At 34.7% G+C, this 26,436-nt stretch overlaps 7 protein-coding genes across 9 annotated transcripts; 4 read left to right on the forward strand and 3 right to left on the reverse strand.

The window, feature by feature from the left end:
* Positions 1-107: 107 nt before the first annotated feature.
* Bma-sars-2 (Uncharacterized protein) lies at positions 108-2,371 on the forward strand (the record flags this gene model as incomplete). Its single annotated transcript, XM_001899372.2, has 8 exons — positions 108-338; positions 436-637; positions 712-909; positions 1,218-1,366; positions 1,605-1,708; positions 1,787-1,926; positions 2,053-2,162; positions 2,249-2,371. 8 exons carry the CDS (start codon positions 108-110, stop codon positions 2,369-2,371), a joined length of 1,257 nt encoding a protein of 418 aa, XP_001899407.1.
* Positions 2,372-3,766: 1,395 nt separating this feature from the next.
* Bma-nstp-10 (Uncharacterized protein) lies at positions 3,767-6,070 on the reverse strand (the record flags this gene model as incomplete). Its single annotated transcript, XM_043073637.1, has 9 exons — positions 3,767-3,868; positions 4,049-4,210; positions 4,302-4,473; positions 4,599-4,719; positions 4,841-4,949; positions 5,210-5,326; positions 5,516-5,656; positions 5,828-5,888; positions 5,997-6,070. The coding sequence occupies 9 exons, from the start codon at positions 6,068-6,070 to the stop codon at positions 3,767-3,769; spliced, it is 1,059 nt and encodes a 352-aa protein (XP_042929571.1).
* Positions 6,071-6,649: 579 nt separating this feature from the next.
* On the reverse strand, positions 6,650-8,190 carry Bm14019 (Uncharacterized protein; the record flags this gene model as incomplete). The annotated part of the gene is made up of 5 exons (XM_001899370.2): positions 6,650-6,806; positions 6,884-7,023; positions 7,228-7,398; positions 7,591-7,723; positions 7,985-8,190. The coding sequence occupies 5 exons, from the start codon at positions 8,188-8,190 to the stop codon at positions 6,650-6,652; spliced, it is 807 nt and encodes a 268-aa protein (XP_001899405.1).
* Positions 8,191-8,815: 625 nt separating this feature from the next.
* On the forward strand, positions 8,816-13,843 carry Bm4324 (Uncharacterized protein; the record flags this gene model as incomplete). The annotated part of the gene is made up of 17 exons (XM_001899369.1): positions 8,816-9,073; positions 9,190-9,392; positions 9,631-9,727; positions 9,797-9,892; positions 10,075-10,194; positions 10,394-10,581; positions 10,696-10,871; positions 10,965-11,165; positions 11,303-11,505; positions 11,602-11,874; positions 12,008-12,167; positions 12,246-12,418; positions 12,513-12,713; positions 12,846-12,977; positions 13,150-13,317; positions 13,475-13,666; positions 13,790-13,843. 17 exons carry the CDS (start codon positions 8,816-8,818, stop codon positions 13,841-13,843), a joined length of 2,895 nt encoding a protein of 964 aa, XP_001899404.1.
* Positions 13,844-14,599: 756 nt separating this feature from the next.
* Positions 14,600-18,074, forward strand: Bma-pat-6 (Uncharacterized protein; the record flags this gene model as incomplete). Its single annotated transcript, XM_001899368.2, has 8 exons — positions 14,600-14,680; positions 14,997-15,086; positions 15,612-15,693; positions 16,256-16,443; positions 16,627-16,764; positions 17,236-17,412; positions 17,519-17,734; positions 17,907-18,074. The coding sequence occupies 8 exons, from the start codon at positions 14,600-14,602 to the stop codon at positions 18,072-18,074; spliced, it is 1,140 nt and encodes a 379-aa protein (XP_001899403.1).
* An 88-nt stretch (positions 18,075-18,162) lies between these two features.
* Positions 18,163-20,867, reverse strand: Bm13821 (Uncharacterized protein; the record flags this gene model as incomplete). 3 transcript variants are annotated; one of them, XM_043073638.1, is made up of 8 exons in its annotated part: positions 18,163-18,538; positions 18,868-19,005; positions 19,103-19,275; positions 19,405-19,511; positions 19,723-19,898; positions 19,983-20,166; positions 20,238-20,332; positions 20,713-20,867. In XM_043073638.1, the coding sequence occupies 8 exons, from the start codon at positions 20,865-20,867 to the stop codon at positions 18,163-18,165; spliced, it is 1,404 nt and encodes a 467-aa protein (XP_042929572.1). The 3 variants fall into 3 exon arrangements, with proteins under 3 accessions (XP_042929572.1, XP_042929573.1, XP_042929574.1); XM_043073639.1 differs by having other exon boundaries at positions 20,713-20,714; XM_043073640.1 differs by lacking the exons at positions 20,238-20,332; positions 20,713-20,867 and having other exon boundaries at positions 19,983-20,140.
* Positions 20,868-22,616: 1,749 nt separating this feature from the next.
* Positions 22,617-25,932, forward strand: Bm6514 (Uncharacterized protein; the record flags this gene model as incomplete). The annotated part of the gene is made up of 13 exons (XM_043073641.1): positions 22,617-22,733; positions 23,070-23,247; positions 23,327-23,449; positions 23,592-23,683; positions 23,843-23,995; positions 24,054-24,185; positions 24,370-24,536; positions 24,651-24,752; positions 24,839-25,026; positions 25,100-25,244; positions 25,327-25,473; positions 25,605-25,688; positions 25,788-25,932. The coding sequence occupies 13 exons, from the start codon at positions 22,617-22,619 to the stop codon at positions 25,930-25,932; spliced, it is 1,773 nt and encodes a 590-aa protein (XP_042929575.1).
* Positions 25,933-26,436: the final 504 nt, after the last annotated feature.

Consider the following 26,436-nt stretch of genomic DNA (forward strand, 5'->3'; position numbering starts at 1 on the left):
TTCTTTCCATCTTGCCATCTTGTTCAAAGACTCACTGCAAGTGATTATCAAATTTTCTTTTTTTTAGATTCAGATACAACATAACTGATGGAAGTTTTCATTTTGAAATGTCGCTGAAAAGAAGACTAATAAATTCTATATCGAACGTCCTTTCCCGGCCAGAATTGGATTTCGATTTTTTATTAAATGACAAAAATGTGGACCTGATTAAGGAAAATATACGATGTCGCAAAGGTGTCGGTGATATCGATACTGTCCACAGCTTGTGGAGACAAATCCAAGATTATTCAAAAAAGCTGAAACAATCTGAGCAGGAGTACCAATCGTTATGGAACAAAGTATTTGTTTTCTATTGAAATGTGTTAAGTTGTAAAGTTTTTCCGAGTTTGAATGGACTTTTTTTGCCAAGGAAAAAAAAAAGAGTGGAATTTGCAGCTCTACGAAGAAGCAATGCTTATACCGAATTTGTGTCATCCAAGCGTTGCAAAGGGTAGCTTTTCGAATGCTCACGCTGTTCGTTTTTTTGGTGAAAAACGAAAGGACGGTAATTTGGAAACTGCGGAAACTATTGCAAAAGCTTGGAAAGCTCTTTATAATCCTTTGAATGCTTGTGGTGAACGAAGTTATGCACTTGTCGGTATTTTTCTTTCAAATTTTTGCATTTTGAATTTCAAACTATATCTATGATTGCAGCCTCCAAACATCTTTTAGGTCCTTTGGCTGATTTGGAACTTGCCTTACTTGACTACGTTTCATCGATCGTGGAACAAAAAGGTTTCAGTCCGGTCGTTGTACCGGACATAGTTCATGAGAATGTTGCTGAAGGGTGTGGGATACAGCAAAGATCGGATAAAGATATCTTGTATCGAATGAGGAACTACAGCAACTTCTGTTTGTCGGGTACATCAGGTTAGTGATTATATTTTGCGTAATATTACATTTTTAATTGGATTGAAGTGAGAATGAAATCTAAGACTTTGATTGCCTTCCAGTTAGTTACATTAAGATAGGTTTTGTTATGTCAGGATTCAAAAAATATGAACGACTGAAATTATCAAGTTCCTTCATTAATTAGTTTGGTTGTTGTAAGCTATGATCATTTATCAAAATAAAAGTTCTGTACATTCAAATTTTGTCTGAGAAAGGAGATTTATGTTATTTCGGAATCTAAAAAACACAAGATCTCCATTCAAACGGATGGATTTTTGTATTTGGAGAAATGGGACTCAGCAGTTTGGTAAGTGGACGAGTTTTCGGACATAATGAACTGCCTGTCAAGTTGAAAGCTTTGAGCAGATGTTTTCGGCCAGAAATTGCGACCAATGCAGCCGAAAGTAAATTGTACAGAGTTCACGAATTTAATAAGGTCCTTTTTTTATCCGTTAAAAGCATTTTTCATAAAAAAAGATGTTATGGAACGCAGCGCACTAATAGAAGAGTTACAATAATGCTGCAGTCTTAGTTGTGACGTCCAAGAGTAAATCTTGTTTTCAGCAGATCAGTAGGTAAATTTAATGGAATAATTTAGTGTTTAGTATTTGAAGTCTATTCTACTTGCATCTGGTTCACCATTACAAAACAGATTCACCTTTATAAAATTGCAGATCGAAATGTTTGTTATTTGCAATGAAAATGACAGTGACCTGCTGCTAAGTGAAATGGTCGAAATACAGACTTCGATTTTTTCAAGCCTGGGACTGCACTTCAGGTCTGCATTGGTTGATTGACATCATGTACTAATTGTTTGTCTATTGTTATAAAACTGATCAATTCATCAATTTTCCAGACTGTTGGATATGCCCTCGGAAGAATTAGGTGCTTCAGCTGCTCGGAAATTCGATATCGAAGCTTGGATGCCAGGAAGAAAAATATTTGGTGAAGTGTCAAGTGCTTCAAACTGCACTGATTATCAAGCAAGACGGCTAAGTTTGTATTTTTACGAACGTTTATGTTTTCTGAAAATATAAATGTCATTGTTTTTGTTCTGTGGCATTAATTTTGTTTGATAATTTAAATTCAAAACATTTCTGACATTCTAACCTTATGCTTTAGGCATTAAATATCGTGATTCGAGTGGTGTGGAAAAATTTGCTCATACCTGTAACGCTACGGCAGTTGCAACCGCAAGAACGCTTATTGCTTTGTTAGAAACCTATCAGAATGTAATTTTTCTCAGGCTGCCGTTCCCAATTTTAACTCAGTTTCAATCATTGTTTTGCATGTTTTCATTTATTTTTTGTCATTTTAGGAAAGAAAACGTTTGCTAGAGTTACCATGCAATATTCGTAGAAGAATGCCTAAAACAAGATCTTGGACTATCAGCTTACATAATGCATTAGATATAAATACCAGTCATGGATGTACTTCGTAATTAGTTTAAAGAAAAATTACTATGGTAACACGAACACTCAGTTTATGAATTTATTTCTGAAAAATAAATCTGTCGGAAATAGAAATATTCTCTAATGCAGTCTGCAATTAATTAAAAATTGTTTTTGGGATTCCTGCATCTGCTTTAACACCTTCGAAGTAATACATTCAATTCATCATTTTCAATCCATAGCATTTCTTTCTGCCAAGAACTGACCCATCGCATTCAAGATGTTATTACTGTTTGGCACATTTCATAGCGATAATTTAGTTACTACTTAGAGTTGACGCATTAATTAGGTTTAATCAAATTCGCAATCTTTTGTGAATTAAATGAGGGGGATCTGCTGTAGTAGAAGTGCAGATTCGCAGTTAACTTCTCTGGAGTTTCTAGGTCTACATCCCGTTTTGTGATTTTTTTTTTGTGAATTCGGACTGTCATTGGCGTAGTTTCGGAGTGGTCACTAAAGAAAATCTACTGTAAAATTAGGCAAAATGATTTAACACATCCCAAGATATGCATATATGTTTATAGCGGTGAACTCCCAAAATGGATATTCCGAATAACGAGGACAAAGGTACCTTCGTAGACCATCCTATTTAATTCACTCCCTGGATAAAATCTTAAATTATCAAATCGTTAGATCTTGTCTCTTTCGTAAAGCTTATGAGGATTTGAACAGATAAGGGGTAAAGTTATCAAGTACTATTGTTACACTTTCTAGCTTATTGTGTAGCTTTTCAAAGATTAAAACACTCTAACTACTGAAATCTGTTTGATTAAAAGATACATAAATACCAGGAGAAGTTGAGTATATTGACAAACCACAAAACACTTCTCTACAATTTGAAAACTTTGAAACGATCAAATGTCACAACGAAAATGAGTACTTTTTTTGAAAAAAAACCTCTTGCAAAAAGACCTTGGTTCCCAATAAAGTCCTACAACAAATTCGATACGATGTAATGAAAATTAAGCTCCGTCGACCATCAGAATGTAAATGTTCAGTATCTCTAAAATTTGCTATTTCACTCACCTTAATCTAACTCTTGATTCTCCTGAAATCTCGTGTTTAACGTCGTCTATCACTTATTCTACTGTCAACAGAAATAATTGTTTTCGAACAAGTTTTTATCCATCGCAGCAAGCGTGAGGCATGTGTAATACAGTGGATAAGAATTTAGAAAACGGACTACCAGACAAGTTACATCACGACATAATTGGCTAAATATACTTTTTTTTGTAAGAGATATCAATTAAATATTAACAATGATATAGGGATCAATGAAACAAGCACAAAAAAGCGGCTACTTTAGGTGGCATACAGTTACATGATAAAAAGGCGATGCAGAAACAGATTTTGCTGATGAATCACATAAAATAACGTAATACTGATTACACTGTTTCATCATCGTCACTGAAACGGGACGGTACAAATTGTTGCTCCATACTTCTATTCAATTTAGATTTATTAGCCTCATGCTTATCAGTCATTTCCTGGAAGGCAAGGAACATATGAAATAGACACTATTTACAGATAAAAAATCAAAATGCAAATTCATAAATTCAATTCCAAACCTGCAGCTGGGTCATTCGCTTAAAAAATTAATCCATTTTAAATTAGAAATTCAGTTTATTGTTTCTGATCCAGAAATTCGCCAGAAATAAGGAACTAACTTTTCGTTTAACCATTGCATACATAGCCGAGCCGCTGAGAACAACTGCATTACTTACCCACCAAAGCAATGGTTTCATTTCGTGCCACCATACAACTGCAATAACAGTTTGCGCTGCCGCTTTCGCTGTGCCACTGATATTATGTGTTAAAGGCGATGTTACCTAAACAATAGAATTATTAAAAAAAAGAAATTCGAGCCAGACAAAAACGATAAATTATTGTTGATGAATGCAAAAGGCAACAAAAGACTACCTGAATCTGCCATCCAGCAATATAGCTCATTAAGAAACCAAAAATACCAGACAACGTCATCAAAGTCCAGAATCGAAAGGAGGTTAAATAATGGAAATAAAACACTTCACTGATATCACCAGTGAACAATATGATAGGTAGGAATAACACTAGTGCATTTATGTTGTTGTACCTAAAATATAAAGAGTCCAAGGATTTCAAAATTCTGTAAAATCAATTGTAACCCCATTAGGCCACCCAAAGAGAAATAACTTGACTTGATGCTTTACCATTTAACCTTTCATTTATTTAGCTTACAAGGTGAGCTGCACAATACTGTCGCCAACCGATGGAAGAGTCCGCTGTGTATAAATGGCATTCAGGGCAACAAACATGGACGCTGCTATTCCAAAGATAACACCACTGATGGATAAAGTTCCTATAAAAAATCACAAAAAAAATCTAATGCGAAGTAACCATTTCGGAAGCCAAAACCATCATCCATAAGGACCTTGAAGAGGAAATCACCAATGAAACTTCTCAAATGAAAGTAAATGTACCCGCGGCATCTTCCTGATCCACACCAAGAAGAAAACCACCAATAATTAATGAGCAGCACAGAATCGTTTTTAGTGACGTTAGCTGTCCCAAAATGATATATGAAAATATCTGAATTGCAAGTGGAATTGGTTTGATATTTGGCATCAATTACAATTTAAAAGACTATCGAAAAGCCATCCCTACAGTTAACAATTATCTTAGTCTCTATAATTTTAGTGCCAAGAATTACTGATCCAACACTTACTCGCGGTATTTCAACTTCGAGTAGTTATTTTTCAACATCTCTTCCCGCTGTTCTAACCTTAAATGTTCTAAACTTTAACTTTTTTCTGTACTTTGGGAGCAATACCATTCATATCAAACCTCACCACATTGAAAATAGTAGTAAGCGACCTTCCAATATAATAAAATGAGACACCAACATATTTTAAACAAAGATTATTGGTAGCTATCATAGCAACAAACACAAATGAAAGCGGTAACACCTGAAAATGCAACATTAAAATGTACAGCAAAATTATAAAGGAAAGGACCAATTTTTTGAGTAATTTAAAGGCAGTACAAATTCAAGTGCATCTAGATTCTTATCCAGATATTGCTAGTGATACGACAGTCCAAAATTTCGAAAAAAAAATAGTACCATAAACATATGAAATTAAAATATATAGATATACCTCTCTCGAAATCCGGTGATCAAATCGTATGGATGGAAATGTAATCAATGATGGATATAGTTTAGAAACCCAACAAAAAACACAACACAACAACACTGTCACAAAGCACTGATACCAGGTTACAAGCAATGGTGCATTGAGCTGCAAATTGAGGGAATTCTTAAGACAATCCAGAATTTTAAATTTCGAGATTGAATATACAGTAACATTAACAGAACATACTCAACTCTTCTCCTATACCGAACATAAAAAGTGATATTTTGTTCCCAGAATATAATAGAAACTTCCCCCATAACTATGAGAAGCACTTACCTTAAGTGAATCACTGCTTAGCAAATACTTGTTCAGAAACACGAGGCCTATTGAAAAAAACCTAAACAAACAATATTCCCAATATTTTCAGTCGAATTACAATTCTAAAAAGCTTGCCAATAAATCAAAATCACAATTTTAGGAATTCGTTTCAAATCCACTAATTTACCAGTATAGAAAGACGACAACGAATATTTTGATATATTTCTGCATGAGTGATCCTCGCTTATGTCCATTTTTCATCTTCCAATTAAAATTGCTAAAAAGTATTTTAAGAAATCGTTCAACGTTTTGCTTGCAATATCAATGGCCGCCCAACATTTTGCATTATAGCCTTTCAAGGTGTGGATGTAGTACAGTGCCGTGACATGTGTTCTTACGTCGGAAGCGGTTTTGGATATTCATTTCTCAAAACACGACACGTAACAAGAGCCATTTACCACCACAGTGAATACCGTTCAGTCTATCATCTTCAGACTTATGTCTAGTATTAAGAAAAGACAAAACAAAATTGCTTCATTTTTAAAAATGATTAAATTTTTAACAAGACCTACAACTAATACAACAAATGCCAATGTTAGATGCAGCAACTTAATTAAATGAGCCTTTTAATCTACAAGGAAGAAAGATGTGTGGAAATGCTCAGAGAAGAAATATATTATCACATATTTAAATATTATCCATGAAATTGAAACGAAACTTAGAATAAAACTTTTTTTTTTCATGGAACGCAAGTAAGAGGAAAAAATTTACAGGACACTCAAAATTAGTAGTACAAATTAAATGAGCCAAACTGATCACGGAAATGACATCTCCACAAGGTCATTTACACTGCTCTGTTTTAAGTAAGCGATGACCAAATATAGCACTACCAACACGCACCGACGTACTACCCAACATTATTGCCGCTTCAAAATCATCTGACATTCCCATTGAAAGTGCAAAATCTCTCTCATTTTCTTGTGTGAGTTCGCAAAACCTAGAATAATACATGTAACAATCTGCAAATGATAAAACTGAAAGATTTGAAATCATAGCCAAACTGATACAATTTACCTTTTTCGTACTTCGAAAAGTTGTATAAAATCTCTGTTGGGAGTTTCCGATACACTGTGAGCAAAAGAACCAATTGTCATAAAACCACCGAACTTCAGCGAAGGACAGTGTATCCGAATAAACTCAGCTAATTCTATCGCCTAAAAACCAAGCTCTTTCACGAGGGAACCAGTTGCGAAAAACCTGGACTACTCTGCTTTCAAATGCACCTACGCGATTTCTGAATTCCTTAACTACTTTGCATTTCACATAATATAGAAATAATCTTTCATTATTACGTCCCAAATCCCCAAGCTGGAAAATTTTAACTATTACAAAGCAATAAGGTGAGACAGTAAAATAACCATTTCAGGCGTTGTTCCTCCCTTTTGCTTTTCTTTGCTCGTATTAACTTGTACCAGAACTTTCAATTTCCGATTATGCTTTGCAACCTCTTTTTCCAGCATAGAGGCATGTTTCTTGTTGCAGATCGTCTCCACACAACTCAAGGTATCAATTTCGGCCAGCTTAGCAATCTACCAAGTTAAAGTATATCAGGGAAAGTGATCAACATCAAACACCTTAAAAAGTATTTATGAAAGTAATTCAAATTTGATCTGCACATATGCTTTTCAGTTTCAGTGCACCCTCATCACATCAGTGATCCTGAGCTCGCTATTGGGCTGCTCTTTTTCCATAGCATTCTTAACTGAATTTCAAAACAGCACCTTATTTGACTGAACTGTACCAATAAAGTGCCATCGTATGTTCGGACATTTTGATTTTAGCGCTTCTGCTTTATCCACAAGTTCTTGAATATAATTCTCACCAAATTTCATTTGTCCTGCATCGTAGCAACACCTTTAAACGTTATCTACAGTTAAGAACTTAAATTTTCGACAACTCGAAAGCAAACATCCCAACTCTAATCCCTATTTCATTCCTAAAAAAAAGCTCTGATTCTAATCCAACTGCTAGATCGTTGGGTTGATTAACGATGCGGGTTTCTTCAAAAAGTAACCCTGAAGTCATAAGATTCACTAAGAGCACATCAAGATGAGTCTGCATCACGATTCTTTTCAGAGTAGTGAAGGTGTTTTCAACAAAGAAAATGGGACCTACTGAATGAGCGAGGAAGATTTCGTCTTTGAAACAGCCACCAGCGACGGTTTTTGTCCACGCCAGTAAGGACTTTGCTCTGCTTTTTTCGATACATTCTCGATACGTCGTCGAATGAGTCGAAGATTGTCAACAAGTGCGGCATTGTTCAGTTCCCCAGCAATCCCATTCAAATCACGGCATAAATCTCCCAGCTGCCTGATTGCCATTGTAAAGAAACGGAAGAGACTCGTGTCAACTTTCAAGCCCTCAAGTCTAATTATATTCCCCAATCATCACGAAATTACCTCAAACAAATTGTTCCATCTGGCCCGAGCCGCCCTTCAATTACTTATATGTGGTTGTTTAGATGGTCTTTTGGGTATTTTCCCGTTGGTGCAAGGTTTGTTAAATAAATAATAGGGTTTGAATTAGCACGGGAAGGAAGTTCATGAGACGTAAGTATAGAGCATTAGTTCGCTGGCGGACATGTGGTGATGTCTAAGAACAAAGCTTGAGCTTTGAAACATAGAGACTAAATATATTAAATTCGAGGATATTGGATGTCACTTACATTCTTTGTAAGCTCTGATTTTTGTTCAATTTACCATTGTTCTTGATTTCTTTTTATAATTTCTGGTAGCAGTGTAACTTTTCAGAATTAGTAGCTAAGTAAATAACGAGTCAAATAGAATGACTTTGGTAAGGGCTTTATAGTATTTAAAAAAAAAGTCATTATATACTGGAAAATTTGTCGCAGTTGGCTGTGAGTGTTTCCTAAATGATTTCATTGCGCTGTTTTACTAAAGACTTTCTTTTGATGGTGTGCATTTCGAAAGCATTGCTTTGCAGTAAATGGGTTCACATGAAAAACACAGCTCGCGCAGTAGCCGGGATAAAATTGATTCAAAAAAACATCGTTCTCCAAAACGCGAAAAAATTCGTCGTGATCGAAGTCACTCACCACGGGATAAGAGAACAAAGGAACGCAGCAGATCACCTAGGAAAAGAGACCGAAGTCGTTCTCGAGATCGATCTGATCGCGATGGTAAAAAGGACAAGAAAAGGGATAAAGATTTAGATTTGGGTGAAATCGTTGCCATGACAGATAAGGTTTTTGGTTTGCAATAATAATAATGTAAAAGGGTTCAAAGCATCCATCTTTCTGATTTATCTTTCTAGAAAAAAGTGTTTTTTATATATGAGAGTTTTCTTTTTGTAAATTGCAGAATGAAGCTGAAAGGAAATTAGAAATCGAAATGCAAAAGCGTCGTGAAAGAATCGAAAAATGGCGTTTGGAACGGAAAAAAGGGGAGATAACAACAAGTAATGAAAGTATTTCGAAAATTGAGGAACGGCAACAACAAGAGAAGAAATGGACACTGGATAACGAAGAAGAAGACGAAGAAAGTACACCACAGGAAATTGAAAAGTAATGCTTCTTATGATTTTGAAACACTGGCTACTGTGTATACTTTTTAACTCTTTGCATCTTTCTGATTGATTATTTTGTCGTGCAGTTCCAACAGTTTTTGCAAATCTTTTCTGTTTACTATACAAGAGGAGTTGTGCGTCAATAAATTTTTATGCCAAAACATGCACTCTTTAAAAAGGAACTGTTTATTTCGTAACACTCTCTAATTGGTAAATATCCATGCAAGAGTTTGCAGAAAAGAGTCAGAGGATGACGATGAAGTTGATCCATTGGATGCATTCATGTCTGAAGTCAGTAAGGAAGTTCGTGCTTCTAAATACGGGCTGGAGCAGGTGAAAAACATTTTACAGTAGTTAGATCAAATATAAGTCAAAACTTGTTTCACTCTACTTTTGTTCCAGAATAATGAAGGAAAAGCCCGCATAGTTGTGATCAAGTCAGATGTAAATTTAGAGCCAAAAAAAGGTGAAATCATCGAAGCAGAAGACGAGATAGAGGTACATCATTTTGTTTACCGTTTTATTTTACAAGCACTTTTTTCGCTGTGATACTAAGCTTTGTCGCAGAATTTAGTTGTTTCGTTGGATTAAACTCATCAATATGCTTTTGAGGATGGTAATCAGTGCATCAGATAATGTTCCATCCATTATTTACTTTAATCAACTTACTATTATTTTAGCCAGTTATTGACGACTTCGATATTGAGAAAGCAGCTTCATCATTGATTGCGAAAGGAAGGCAACTACCACAGACTGACCATTCTAAGGCAACTACATTTCAGGATCTTTATTGTATTTTTGTGACTTAAAAGGGTGTTAAAACTAGTCATTTTGTAGATTCTCATTTCACATCAGTTTCCTAAACGTTCATAATCATACCATAAAAAAAAATAAAAGATAAATATCTTTTACTACCATAAAAATAAAAGATAAATATCTTTTATTTTTATGTTAGTGACGCGTAAAACATTGAGTTCTATATGATTTCTCTTTTGAAAGGTGTACTACCGCCCTTTTCGTAAGAATTTTTATGTGGAAACTGCTGAACTGGCGAAAATAACGAAGAAAGAAGTTGACGAATATCGAGAAGAACTCGATATACGCGTGAGGGGTAAAAATTGTCCAAAACCTATCAGATCATGGGCACAGTGTGGCGTCGAGTGGAAAATTTTGAGTACTTTAAAGAAGTAAACATTTTAATAACTTACATTGTTTCCGTTTAAAGCGAGTAATTATTCCATTGATAAAAACCAGAGGAAGAGCTGAGAATCTATAAAAATTTATTAATGCTGAATGTTTAGGTTAGAATATAAGAAACCGACACCAATCCAATGTCAAGCAATTCCAGCAATAATTAGTGGCCGTGATGTTATTGGTATTGCTAAAACTGGTAGTGGTAAAACACTTGCTTTCTTGCTTCCTATGTTTAGACACATATTAGATCAACCAGAATTGGAAGAAATGGATGGTCCCATTGGTATGTTTCACAGAAATAATTCTAGTATATTAGCTGTTACGATTAAATTAGCGCTTCAATTTCTAAATTTCGTCGGATGTGAGTGACTTTCAGCCGTAATAATGTCACCGACAAGGGAGCTTGCAATGCAGACATGGAAGGAAGCGAATAAGTTCGCGAAACAGCTGAATGTTCGTGTTGCATGTGTTTATGGTGGTGTCGGAATATCTGATCAAATAGGGGATTTGAAACGTGGAGCTGAAGTTGTTGTGTGTACTGTTGGGCGTCTTACGGATATGCTCGCTGCAAATAAAGGTTTAATATTTTCTTCAGGCATTGAGCTAGTGGATTTGGAAATTCAGGTTTTTTATTTATCTTATTCTGCATTATAATAACGCTATCCTTTTCTGTAAAATTTTTTTTCTATTTTGATTTTCGATTAAATCTTTGAGGCAAAGTAACAAATTTGCGACGGGTAACATATCTGGTACTTGATGAGGCAGACAGAATGTTCGATATGGGATTCGAGCCACAAGTGATGAAAATTGTGAATAATATACGACCCGATAGACAGACGGTTTTGTTCTCTGCAACCTTTCCGCGACAAATGGAAGCACTTGCAAGGAAGATTTTGGATAAACCGATTGAAATAATGGTAATTAATTTTTTAGGTGTATTTGGATTTGAGGGTTATTAAGTGAACTCATTTTGCTTTGGGTTTTAAGTAAATTCGAAATTAAATTATATTCAGGTAGGAGGTAAAAGCGTCGTTTGTGACGATGTCAATCAAAATGTTGTAATTCTGGAAGAACACCAAAAAATGCTAAAACTTTTGGAATTACTCGGTGTCTATTGGGAAAACGGAAATGTTTTGGTGTTTGTTGACAAACAAGAGAAAGCAGATGATCTCGTCGCACAACTAATGCGCAGTGGCTATAATTGTGCTCCATTACATGGTGGTATTGATCAATTCGATCGTGACTCAACAATCCTTGACTATAAGGCTGGAAAAATTAAGCTGCTAGTAAGTTTAAATTATCTTTCTTTTCATGCAACATGTTTTTGTTTTACTTGAAGATTGGTTTTGTAAATATTTAAAATGTTTAAAAATTAAAAGTTCGACTTGTTTTTACCTTATGAAAATTATCGTTTCGCAGGTAGCAACATCAGTGGCTGCACGTGGATTAGATATCAAGAAACTGATCCTTGTAGTCAATTATGATTGTCCAAATCATTATGAGGACTATGTGCATCGTGTTGGTAGAACGGGAAGAGCAGGCAATAAAGGATATGCTTACACTTTCATCTTACCAACCGGTTATTCGTCAATTATAAATCACTAATCAAATTTTTAAACACGTTGAATTTTATGTCATTTATATTATCAGTCTATAGGACAGGAACGCATGGCAGGCGAAGTATGTCGCGCTTTCGAAACAGCTGGGAAGGAGCCACCAGAACAGCTGAAAAAAATGTGGGAAGACTATAAAGCACATATGGCAGCAGAGGGAAAAACGGTCTATATCGGGGGTTGTGGATTTTCTGGAAGTGGTTACAAGTATGATCAGGTGACTTTTGAATGAGTTTTTGAGAACTATATAATGTTATAATAACGTACACTGTATCTATATTTCTCACTATTAAAAAGGTTTTTTTCTTCAGGCCGAAGATGAGAAAGAAGCGACGCGGAGAAAAGTTACGCGTTTAATGCATGGCATGGAAAATGCTGTGGATGATGATGATGATGATGAGATAGAGCAGCAGCTCAGTAGTATGATGAAGGGCAGAAGACGTATTGTCGAGGGTCATACTTTTGGTAGTACAACTTCTGGCTCAGGGGTTGCTGGTGACAAATTAGAAAAAGTATTCTCTTTTTTTTTGATTTTTTTCTACGATGTTTTTTTAGTAAATAAATTCATGTTTTTTCCAGTGTGAGGGTTTTTATTCTGTGTCATGAAATGATTCTTTTTTTTAAACTAAAGTTTTGGTTTATAGGCTCGAGCAATGGCGGCAAAAATTGCTGAAGCAAAGCAACTTGGAGTTACCGTACCAGTCGAAAAGGACGCAGCTTCTTTGACAGCAGAGGCTGTCATGCGTGGTAATGATGCGGTACCGATAGCATTATCGGTTAGTTGTGTTATCCTAAATATGTCTTCTTAGAGACATCTTCTGTTAGATGTGGTATTTAAAATTTCTGTTAATACTTGATATTTATTTATTGCTTAAATTGAAACTTGCATAATTATGAAAGTTTTTGATTTTTATAGTAAAAGTTTTCAATTCTTTGTTTCTTCTCCAGGCAAAGTCGATAGCGAAGCAGAAAGCAGAGCAGTTAAATGAACGCTTAAATTATATTCCATCAGAATTAATCCCAGGAGTCGAGACAGAAACAGAATTGCAATACTTTGAAGAGGAAATTGAAATTAATGATTTCCCGCAGCAAATTCGTTATAAAATATGTTCCAGGGTAAAGAGTTTTACCATATTCCTTTTTGTAAGTGAAATCCAAATAACCGTTTTCATAGAAAGTTTTAATGTAGATTGTGTAAATGATGTTTTAAATCGTTGAACTTGAAAACACTGGGTTTTAAAAAAAGTCATATAAAAACTTATCAAAATTTCAGGACAGTTTAGCTCAGGTGCAAGAATATGCTGACGTAGGAATTTCCGTGAAAGGATCCTATTACCCAGGTAATAAGGAGCCGAAAGATGGTGAAAGAAAGCTTTTCCTATTTTTGGAAGCACGGTCTGAGCTTGCGTTACGTCGTGCACGTGAAGAAATTTTAAGAATTATGAAGGATACAGTGCGGCAAATGGTGATTTTTTTCCTCTTTCCTTTTGGAATTTTGAATTATAGTTTAGTGATTTAACTAATCAATAATATCGAGGAAGTTTTTTGCATTTCAACAAACAGAGACTTTAATTTTTATTATTTGCAGGCACAAACAGGTGCACGAAATGCTTCAACAGCAGGAAGATACAAAGTTTTTTGAAATGTTAACTGAATCATTCTTCGTAAGATTTGTGATTGTTTCATATTATTGAATCAAAAATTTTCGAAAACTTAGGTTCACGGTAAAAACGATTAATTTGAAACTAGACGATGAAGTTGCACAATTAAAAAATGCAGGCTAGAAAAAAAAATCCTGTTCTTTACAACAGTGTTGTTTTTGAGTCATTACCTTTGTTTCCTTTTGTTGTGTAAATATTTGAAATCATTGCTGTTGTTCATTTTAATGATGTTATTTTTTATTTTGTTCATGCTTGCTCTTGTTCTTGTTATACTTATTAAACTTTATGATTATGAAGATGAACTGTTTAATGTTTAATGGTCATACTTGCAAACAGTATTACGCTCAAATGTGAAATTGTTGTTGTGAAGAGTGAAGTGGGAAGAGTTCTCCGAACGGATATCGCCGAAATTCACTGACGTTTTGATCCGTAATTTTGTGTGTTTTCTTTCTTTATCTTTGGAAGTCAATTTTGTGGAATTCAGAAGTAGATATGTTTGAAGCGAAACGATCGATCCATTTAGCTTGAAATATACTACCTTTGTTCCTAGTATCTTTTACTATCGCGTTGTTCGTAGTATCTAAGCCTATTTTCCAGTAGTGTAGTTGTTTGACTCAGAAGCGGAATACCAGCGGACTGACAGAGGTAGACAGCTGACGACCAGTTGATAACACCTAGTCGACCTTTCTTCCTGCTTTAACTGCTGCGACTACGGCTAAAGCGGTGTTAGTGTGGAAATGTTAGCTTCAGATATGACGTCTCGATTGTCCACTGAACCAAATTTTCCATCGAAGGGCACAATCAGGAAGGAGAAGAAGGTTAGAAAATTTTTTCTCGTTTTCAATGGTACGATTTCCTCTCTGACGCTTCTAAAGTGAGTGTGTGGTAAAAAATTTTTCCAAATAGAGTAATTGTGTTATTGTTTACAGAAAGAAAAGAAGTAGTGCGTAATTCCCTTTTATTGATGGATAAAGTGGATTTTGCATGGGGTAGGATTTTAGAAAATACATTCTACCTAATGTATTTTCAACGACATTGGAAATGCTACCAAACTTCTTTCGCATTTTCTTTAACAATTGTAATACCTTCTTAGTATGTACCTGCAGTAAGTGAGTTGTGAAAACTTGGTTTTAGGATGAATCATTTTTTGAAAAGCTAGGAACTCTTGGAAAAAAGAAGAAATCTCAACAACTGGAACAAGAAGCTGAAAATGAAGCTATTGAAGTCAGTTTTTTACACATGGTTGAATTAATTCAATTCTCACTTTTTATGATTTAAATCTCATGATGTTCACATGCATGAAGTAGAATGTAGTGGATGAAGTCGGATGAGTTTGATTAACTTCATTGAATTTGAAGTATTTCTGAAAATTGAACGTCACGTTGTCTGATAGCATGGAATATAATGTTTGATTTGGAAATTAATATAGCAAATACTTGATTACGGCCTTAACTAGATATTGTATTTATTAAACAAAGAATCATTGTATTCTGCAAAGCAAAGTGAGAGAGTATATGGAAAAGGTTTGGGATGAAGAAAGATGGTGAATGGAGCAGAAAAATTGATAGATCTCAACACATAGTTGTACTGCGTGATCTGAATGTATTAAAGATAGACTTCAAGAATTTATGAAATTGAAGTGCTGCGAAGTTATCGCGTTGATTTATCCGTAGTTCCTGTCAATTCTATGTGGTCTTTTCCAATTTTTTAATAGTAACTTAGCAGGATATTGGAAATTTTTAGCTTTAGGTTGAAACAGAAGGAGCAAAAGCAATTGATTCTGCAGTTATCCCGGTTTCAGCGACTCTGCAGAATATTATGCTTGAAGAAGGTAGGTTTACAAGACAGCTTTTCTAAGTGCATAAGTATTTTCGGTTACCTTGCTTTTCATTCTTTTCAACCAGTTTGTGGAGCTTGAAGTTTGTTTATGAAAAGCGAGTTTGAAATGCCTTATAGTTCATATGTGTTCCTTCGTATTCACAATCACAAGTGAAACATTTAAAGAAGAGTTAGAAATATAAGAGCGAGATTTATTCAAAAAATGAGTTGGAGTAATTTGTAGTTCTCATAGTCTCATGAGATCTCTGAATAGTTTACACAGTTTTGTAGAAATTTATACACAAAAAAATTAGTGTGAAGCTTAGGTATTATGCACAACTGTTGTGGTTAAAAAGTCAGCTGTCCTTGATGTAGACCAGGAATCGTTATGAAACAGACTTCAATATAGATCAAGAATTGTTATGAAACACATACAAAAAGACTGTCGGGCTATACAAAAACTTGCTGCCAATATTAAACTCTGTGTCACCAGATGACTTCTTGGCAAAAACATTTATGCATAATATTTAAATTTACTTAATATGATATTAAAATGAAATGAAATTTCTTCCTAGGCGAGGAAAAAAGACTGCTGACCATGGAATCTCGTGATGACCCACGTATACAAGAAGTGATACAGCTTTTGATTCGCTGGCTGAACTATGAATTAGCATCGCAAAGAATCGTTGTGAAACACATACAAGAAGACTTGTACGACGGTCAAATCATACAAAAACTTACTGAAAAACTAGCGAATATCAAGGTCTGTATCTCTCGTTTGAAGCGTATATATGTATGGTATGTATTCCTTATTTCCCAAATATATCTGGTATGCCAGCAATGGTTTTTTTTTTTTTTTTAAATGTTTGGATCTTGAATTAATCGCTAGTTTATTTCCCATGATGAATAATTAATTTAGTTGCTGTGAGCAATGTGATTCGTTCAGATTGAAGTACCTGAAGTATCGCAAAGTGAGGAAGGACAGCGGCAAAAACTGCACAAAGTGATTGAGACTGTTAATCGCATCATCGCTCAAGGACAGTATGAAAAAGCAAAATGGAATGCTGATCTAATTCACAATAAAGTATTGGTTCTTTTCAGTACATTCTTTTTTCATTTTTATGCAAGCGTTGTGTAAAATTATCAGTATCGAATGAAACTAATGATTAGACACCTTCCAAAGTTGTCGGATGACATGAATTGTAGGAAGTCGTCAGTGCATAAAGTACAAATGATGTCTACACATGCAAGGTTTCTATTTAATTACAGAATACTTGACTATCTGTGGTTGTCCTTAAGTTGACCTTATGTTCTGTGGAATTCTCTAGAGGAAAGGTAGGAGGATGAAGTCTCCTTATCCTTTTGTGCGTGTCCTTCATGGTTTTCTTATCGCTCTTTTTATGCGGTTGGGATTTGGATCTTTGGTCCATTTTATTTACGTGTCGAATATAGCTGGCTTGATTGTTTTTAATGATAGTGTTATCTTAAATTTGGTTTTTTTGGGATTTCTTAGGAATTGTGAGGCACTATCTACGTAATTGGATGTTCGTTGCAGGATATGGTAGCAATTATACAGCTATTGGTTGCGATTGCTATATACTTCCGTGCTCCTGTTAGATTTCCGGAGTATGTGAATGCACAGATCCTCGTCCTACAGAAAAAAGACAATCAACTGAAAAGCCGTTATATCACAGAACAGCTTACAACAACCCAGTCAGAGTTGGGTGTCAAGGTTATTCACGAATTTCACTATGCTGTTGGATTGAAAGTGATAACGATTAGTTAACACTTCATTCATTTCTGCTTCATTTCAGTTGAAAGACAGCTTGTATTTTTAGGGTGAGAGAGATGCTTTTGATACTCTATTCGACTACGGACCAGACAAACTGGCTCATGTAAAGAGTTCACTGTTGGCTTTCTGTAATAAACATCTTAACAAAATTAATTTGGAGGTGACAGATCTGGAGAATCAGTTCAAGGATGGTGTTTATTTGATATTTTTGATGGGTTTACTGGAAGGATACTTTGTTCCACTTTATAGTTTCGATCTACAGGTATTCGTACTGTTGATAATGGCAGGGTTTATTTTGTAGACATTATTGTTTACTTTTAAAGATAAAAATGGTTTGACTGTTCTAGTCAGCATGTGAGGAACCACGTCTTGAGTTGAATATTAAGCCTTCTTTCTTTCTATGATCGATTTCATATGAGCTCAACATTTTTAAGGCATTAACATATGAGCAGAAAATACATAACGTTACGTTCGCATATCAGCTGATGTATGAAGCCGATTTGCAAAAACCACGCGCAAGAGTGCAGGACATTGTAAATGGTGATTTGAAAAGCACGCTGCGTATTCTTCATTCATTATTTACACGGTACAAGCATGTATAATCATAATGACTTTACAAATTTGAACGAATGGTAATAGTTTCATCGGAAATTTATGTCTTATAAGTTACTGCATAATGTTTATAAAATTCTACTTAGCTACAGATGGTTGTTTTACAGTTTTCACAACAGAATATTCGTAAAGCTTTTCTGCCACATCCAGTGCTATACCATCTTTCAAATGATCAGCGATAATCTGCACGCCAACTGGAAATCCATCCGCCGTTCTCATGAATGGTACTGAAATTGCTGGAACACCTGCCAAATTACAGGGTTGTGTGTAAAAATCGTCTTGACATTCTCGCCTGTACCCGTCGGTGTCACTAATTTCGGAAAACAGTGGTGGTATACCACTTGTCACAGGAGTTAACAGGATATCACATCCTTCTTTCCGAAAGACGCGATCAAAATCCATTTTGATTAGGCGTCGCACACGAAGAGCTTGTCCAAAATATTCATCGTAATGGCTATAATTAATCTCAAAGCGGAACATTTAACTCGAAAAGCTTTAAATTACTTTGAATTTAAATTATTTAATTCACACAAAATCCGATTGGAAATCTCATAGATCTAACAACACCCATACTGTGTCAAAACATGAAAGATCACATATCCTACGGTAAGTCTATGAATTACTAACATGTCGTGTGCATCAGAAGTCTTAATGAACTGGACGACTTGACGACTTCTGCATAATTCTTGTGTTTATAATAATTATCTATCAAGGCGGAAAATCTAATTCCCAGTCCAACACTGATGAAATTGAATTTGAAATGCAAAATTAGAGAAGCTATACCATTTCATCAAGAAATAGTTCCCTGCGGATATTCTCCTACGAACAATTTCATTGAGAGATTCATTTCTTGTTGCGGAATATAGCATAAAAGTTGACCTGTCGTAATTTGATCTGTGGCCATATTTGACTCCATCGTATCTGATAATATGGGAATTGTCTACAACTATATTTTAGGTTTTAAGTTTTATGGAATGTAAATTTCAGTTCACGAAGTTTTATAAAATATAAATTTCACCTTGCCATGTTTGATGTAATGTCGGCTTCAGCAAGCACATAATAACAAATTATGGAATAGGTTGTGGATGGCATGCTCACTTCTTTTATCTTGCAGCCTAACGCAGCTAGAGCTTTTGCAGCTTCATTCCATCCTTTCCAGCATTCACTTGATAATGTTTCATTGTAATATTCCTACTGCGGAAGTAAAATTAAGCAAACATACAGAACACTTGTGAAAGGAGTTTTATGAGTTTTTATGAGCACTCTGTGAATCTTTGAAGAAGTCCTATAAAGTTAATAATGACTGATTCTACAATCTACCTTGGGTATGCCGACAGTCATCCCATAAATTGGTCTTCCTTTCATAAAACAAGATGGCGGCGCATCAATGCAGGTCGAATCCAACGCATCTCGACCATTCATAGCCTCTGCAAGATAACAATATATATATCCACTCAGTGAAATGTTTATGAAGCTCTTAATACTTTCTGGCTACAACGACATAAACTAGCACCAGACCAGAAAGATGACATCAATAAACTTGTTGCAAAGATGCGGCTACCTCAGATTATGGTTGTGCTAACTGATTCCGACAATTTACTACAAGCTAACAACTGGTTGAAGTTTATAAATCCTTACGTAGTAAGAAGTTGCAATCCGCAGCAGTTCTAGCAATTACTGATGGACAATCAAGTGAATTAACTAAAGGGATGAGCCCATATCTTGATAGGATTCCATAGGAAGGTTTGAAGCCAAAAAGTCCTGTGAATGCTGCTGGATTCCGTGATGAGCCACCAGTGTCCGACCCCAAACTTCTGTAATACTCAAAATATCTCACACAAGGCGGTAAGTACAATACGTGAAAACTAGAACTGGAATCTGATGCTTCAAATACCAACACTGATGAAATACCCAATTGCACTGCTACAGCACAACCGCCAGAAGATCCGCCAGGACTTCGCCAATCAGTTCCGAGATTTGCTTGGTCACTTAATCCATTTTTCACAGGTCCAAAATAACCTTTTGAACTTGATGTTCCCATGCAAAACTCATCCATATTAGCTTTCCCAATCAAACAACCACCTGAATAATAATTTTTCAATAGCCGTTTCATTTAACATACAAAATAATAGCAGAACATATAAATAAATTACCCTCTTTAAATAATCTGCTGACAATAGTGGCAGTATACGGCGCAATGAAATTTGATAGATTTCGTGATGCGCACGTTGTTCGGACTTTCCTTGTCCTAAAATTTAGGTACGAATAGGAACTTGAATATTTAAAAAAGTGTGAGAAAATAACCCTGTAATATATTATAGAGTAGAACTAATCCGGCAGTGCATACAGTCTCCGAACATTCTTGCCGAAGGAATACTGCTCAATACTCAGTCCGGATATTGAAGTTATAAAAATGACTTTTAAATAAAAGCTCCTTAGTTGAGACATTTAATCCGGTCTACTATAAAAATTATCTTTTATGGGTGTAAAAATACATTGTTTTGAACTGTTACGAAATGACTGACACCTTAGACAATGTCACTGAGCATTAACAGGAATGAGCGCTGCAGTACATATTTCACAATAAAGCTGAGAAATATGAATAATGTCAAAAAAAAGATAACAAACATATAGCAATCTTTGACAACCACAGGAAAAGGAGTTTTTCCTTTTTTTAATGCTTCCTTCGCCTGGACACAAGCCAAATCGAAAGTTTCTGTGATCAAAGAGTTGAACTTGCGGTATTTGATAGCTTTAAAAATAGCCTCCTCGATACATTCCATTCGTAAGATCTTACAAAAAAAAAAAAAGAACCAAGCCTTAAAGCAGTCACAAATGTTTAATGCTTGAAGTCAAACTTGTATTATGCAATGCCCAATTGAAGATTTTATTGCTTATGAATCATCTCTCTCGGCATAGTTCATCGTATACTAATTTTACTCTTCAAAATTCCAATCTAACCAGTAAAAACTAAGGAAAAGAAGCCAGCCGTCTAAACTGCATCACAAGGGTCTTATAAGAATTCTCAAAAATGCACTCGTGTTGTTGTGGTTTGAATAATTGCACAGTGAACATAAAGCTTATGGGGCTTAGAATTCGTCCTGCTTTGCGTAGCAGTAGGCGTATATAAAGTTTCCACGTTTAGCTTCCCGAATTTAATGTTGTGAGAGTTCCCAAAAGGTAGATTAGTGTTGAGCTGAATAAATTCCAGTGTTTAATAATGTAATTTGAAGGAGCGTAGAACATTTATGCGACTTCATTCCCTTCCACTTTAGACCTTCTTTATGGTGAATTCCAATAAAGTTCATTAAAATGAAATTATTCAGACGAATGAATAAAGAAGTGGGCTTATCGTATGTAATTGATTAACATAGATCCATTGCTTCATGTTTTAAATTGTTTTTCTTTTTTTGTTATGAATTCCCATAACTTTTATTAAAATGCTGTCCATTCTACATTATTATATATTGGCTACAAGTCTACATTCATACTCAAGTTCGAACAAGTTCTCTCTAAAGATTATGTTCTCATTGACTTCCTAATCAAGTCATGGAATAAATGGCGGATAGAGTACGCTCTTATCCTTTCTCGCCGTAACATATGCCTGTTATAATTTCGTGACTGCATTTTGTGTCTACTTAGTTCCCTTTCTGTGCCAGTTTCTATAAGTAATATTTGTAAGCCTACAAATAATCATTCTTTGCAAAGGGAAGTTCTTGTGACAGACCATACGTTTAGGCTGAAGTGGATGTTTTTCTTACATACATAAAAACAGATTATGTCATATTTTTGCTTTCTGAGTCCATTTTCTGGTAGAGTCTGACCTGAATTTTGGAAATTAGGATAGCTTTCAACTCGAAGCATACGTTCTGGATTTTTGATATTTATATATATTGAAAGGTCTGATATGAAGTTTTAAGATGCATTCAGGCAACAGGAACAATTATTTCAAGTAATTGTATAGTTATTAGTATATTCATTTGAAAATAGAGATTTTCAAACTTCGATTTGGATCATTTTGAACGGCGTAGCAGTGAAGCTTGAACCTTGCTGAAGGGATCAAGATTTATAATTCCCATTGTATATATTTGTAATTTTTTTCACTTATTTTTATAAATATATTCATCAATTGGAATGCGATGTGATTTGAACAAATCTCATCGCTAGGAAGAATATTGAAATTTCAAGGAGTGGTATTTGGATCATTTAACAGAATCTTTTAAATAATTTTGTTTTTAAGGTTTTCACAACATTTTACAATTATATGTATATATTTTGATGGTCAAAAAACTGAATCTTGTTCTTTGCAGGCTCGGCGAAATTTTAAATTCACTTTTATTTGATTGGTAGAAACCGAATATTACTGGTTGTTAATTAGTTCTCGTGAGTTTAATTTATAAACATTTTGAATTTTACTTAGATTTAGTCATGTATGTAAACCAATTTGAGACAAGATTTTTGTCGTAATAGTTATTTTCATAAACATTGCTCATAAACTTTGAAAAAGATATTTCATATTGCTTAATGAATGAATGATATTTTTTGGATCTCATCGAATAATGCGTTGCGTTATCTGTGCATTAGTGCTATGGGCATATCTTTTTGTTGAGGGCGATGAACATGATCATCTATATCGTGACGGTGAGGAGGTCAGCCAACAACATTCACCCACAAATCTTTTTGTGTTGTTTTAACATATGTTTAAAAATGGAATAAGTCAAAAAGAAGAACATTAAAATTCGATGGTATAAAATCTGGAAGAAAATTTTGATAGCACTTTGAAGTTATATAGTCGTATTTTTGTAGGTCTGAAAAGTGAATCTTAATTTTTACATATTCGAAAAAGTTTTAAATCCACATTTTTCATTACAATGCACAGTGAGGAGGTGGCTTTTATTGCAGGGAAACAAATAATTATGTATAAATTCAGTATGCAAGCTGTATGTGATCTAAATTTCCCTTTTCTGATGTTTACTAAAATTAAGATTGTGTTATGGATGAATACAGTTGGTCCATACAGCAATCGGCAGGAAACTTACACATATTTTTCATTACCTTTCTGTAGAGGTCCGAAGTACTCAATTAGTCATTATCATGAAACACTGGGAGAAGCATTGCTGGGCGTTGAACTTGATTACTCAGGATTGGATATCAGATTTAAAGGTTATTGTCTGCAGCTTTATTTCTTAACCGTCTTGATAAATGAAAACTATTTCTATTGTTGAAAAAAATATTTTTGTAGAAAATGTGGAAAAAATGGAGTTTTGTAAGAAAACTCTTAGTGAAGAAGACTACAAGCAGTTCGTTTATGCAGTACGAAACAATTATTGGTATCAAATGTATCTTGATGAACTGCCTATGTATGGTAGGTGCTTTATGTAATTGTATTTCATCTAGCTGTAGAAGTTCAAGCAATCGGAGTTTAAGGGATTATATGTATGCTAATATTTCCTAGATGTTTTTTTTTTTTTTTTCACTAATGCAATCAGAAATGAAACTGATTTTAGGTATGGTTGGTGAGGTCGACTCATCAATAACTCCTCCAAATTATCGACTCTTCACACATAAAAAACTAGAAATTGGTTATAACGGAAAACAAGTAGGTGACAGTTTATTCTTCGTTAGTGTGTTATTTTAGACATCTAATTTTTTCATTCATTGATTTGGATTCTGATCTTATCTAACTCTGCGCTGATTAACCTAGGTAGTTATCGTACTGAAGTTCTTTTTGCGAATAATTTGTTGACATTTTTTAAAGATTGTGGATATTAATGTGACCTCAGATGTACGCGTCTCACTAGCACCTGGCGCATCTATTTCTTTCACATACGAAGTTGTTTGGAAATCTTCTGATGTTGAATTTGATAAACGGTTCGAAAAATATCTGGATCCAACATTCTTTCAACACAGAGTAGGTTATTTTATCTCAGTGCAATTTTTTTTTCATACACTAGGTTCTGGATTTCTAGATACACTGGTTCTCCATTTTCAATTCGTTCATGATGGTAATCTTTCTGGTTGGATTGGTCTGGATGATACTCATGCGAACACTGAGAAAAGATTATGCTCGTTATCAGAAAGATGAAGATCTTGATGATATGGTAAAATGATATTTTTATTTGGAGATTCCTTACGTTATTTTCCTTATCAAATTACATTTTTATGGTTTTTTCATAAATTCCCCACACCCTAGAATATTTATCGTTACTTGTGTAGATTTCGAACTTGTGTAGATTTTGTGGGCAGATAACCTAGCCGTTCTTTTTTCTAGATGGATTTTTTCAGGAACGTGATCTAGGTGATGAATATGGTTGGAAGCAGGTGCATGGAGATGTGTTCAGAACACCATCGTTTCCAATGCTTTTTTCATCGCTAGTGGGTACTGGATATCACGTGTTTGCAGTTGTAATAATCACCATTTTTCTTGCCATTATAGGCGAATTTTATACGGAGTAAGTTTGGCCTTTTAAAGAAGGAATTGTGTGATATGACCTCAGTATTCGGTAATCTTGCACTGTATTGAATTTTATCTTTCATTTCGTTTTTTTTTTCTTTTTTTTTTTCAGAAGAGGGTCATTGTTGAGTGCTGCAATTTTTGTATATGCTGCAGCATCTCCAGTGAATGGCTTTGCTGGTGGATCAATGTATGCGCGATTTGGTGGCAAGCAGTAATTTGTTTTTCATTTTTTCAACTTTAGAACCAAGAAATTGATTTTAAATAGACTTATGAAGTTTCATTTATCGACTTTTATAGATGGATACGCCAAATGGTATTTGGTGCTTTTCTTCTGCCTTCTCTGATATCATCTGTGGCGTTTTTGGTTAACATCGTCGCAATATCCTACCATGCATCAAGAGCTATCCCGTTCACAATTATGCTTGCCGTCACCGCTATTTGCTTATTTGTCATTCTCCCGTTAACTTTAGTGGGCACTGTACTCGGTCAGTTACTTTCGTATATATCTACTGAAAAAGTATTTTACCTAACTTTAACAAAGTATTTCTGTGATCTCAGGACGCAACGTGAAAGGACAGAGTAGCAATCCATGTCGAGTAAATGCTGTTCCACGGCCGATTCCGGATAAGAAATGGTTTTTGGAACCATCATTGATAATTCTTCTTGGTGGTGTTCTGCCATTTGGTTCTATCTTCATTGAAATGTAATTCCTATTTTTTGAAAGAAAAGAATCGTATTTTTGTAGAATTTCTACTGTGATAATACAGTGCTCCTGAAAATTTCAGGTACTTCATCTTTACTTCATTCTGGGCATATAAAATATACTATGTTTATGGCTTCATGCTGCTGGTTACTCTTATTCTTGCAATTGTTACAATGTGCGTTACAGTTGTATGCACTTATTTCCTTCTGAATGCCGAAGATTATCGATGGTAGGTTTCGATTCGAAATTATCGATTCAAACTATTTCACTCTTAGATTTTATATAATATATAATAAAATCTATATATTGTTATCGAAAGCAAGTGTAAATTTTTTACACTAATTGTGGCAGTTTCTTTAGGAGATGGACTAGCTTTCTGGCAGGAGCATCTACATCCTTCTATGTCTATCTTTACTCAATCTATTACTTCTTGTTCAAGACAAAGTTAGTTATTTTCAAGTTCACTATTCTAATTCGATTTCGTCAGAGTTTTATTGAATTCTAACTAATATGGTTCAAAAGTTAGGAAGACTGAATTTTCAGGATGTATGGGCTTTTCCAGACTGTATTCTATTTCGGGTACATGGGATTGTTTAGTGCAGCCCTCGGATTTATGTGTGGCACCATTGGCTACTGGGGTGCTGCAAAATTTATTCATAAAATTTATTCAACGGTGAAGATTGACTAGATTCCTTCATGATTGGTTTTTCACTAATTTGTACGCAAAGGTTGCTGTACTATAATTTCTAGGTCAATAATTAATTTTATGTATACCTGCGAACATTTTATATCGAATGAATGATCGGGGTATTCCTTTTGTCTTATTCTAGCTTTTTGTATACACTGTTTCTCGATAAGTGTAGAAAATTTTTTTCGTGACAGTGTAAAAAGTTGCTTTGTATCTAAAATTTTATTAATATATTCCTACAAATTGTTTTAAAAATAGTTTTTTTCTTGTCACTACGGGTTATTGATATAATTTAGAAAAGCAGAGTAGCTTGGACGTATTTTTTTTATAAAGATGCGATTTTGACATTTTACATTTATATTACCATTTTGCAGAATTACAAATTTGGGTTTACCGCAGGAAAAAATCTTTCGTCGATAAGCATAGAAAATTTGTGTTAGCTGCATTACGTCATTATCTATTATTATTGAACTAAGAATTAATAATCTATATTGTGAATGTGCC

Source organism: Brugia malayi (assembly GCF_000002995.4).
Source record: "Brugia malayi strain FR3 genome assembly, contig: Bm_v4_ChrX_scaffold_001, whole genome shotgun sequence".
In the NCBI taxonomy this organism is placed as follows: Eukaryota; Metazoa; Nematoda; class Chromadorea; order Rhabditida; family Onchocercidae; genus Brugia; species Brugia malayi.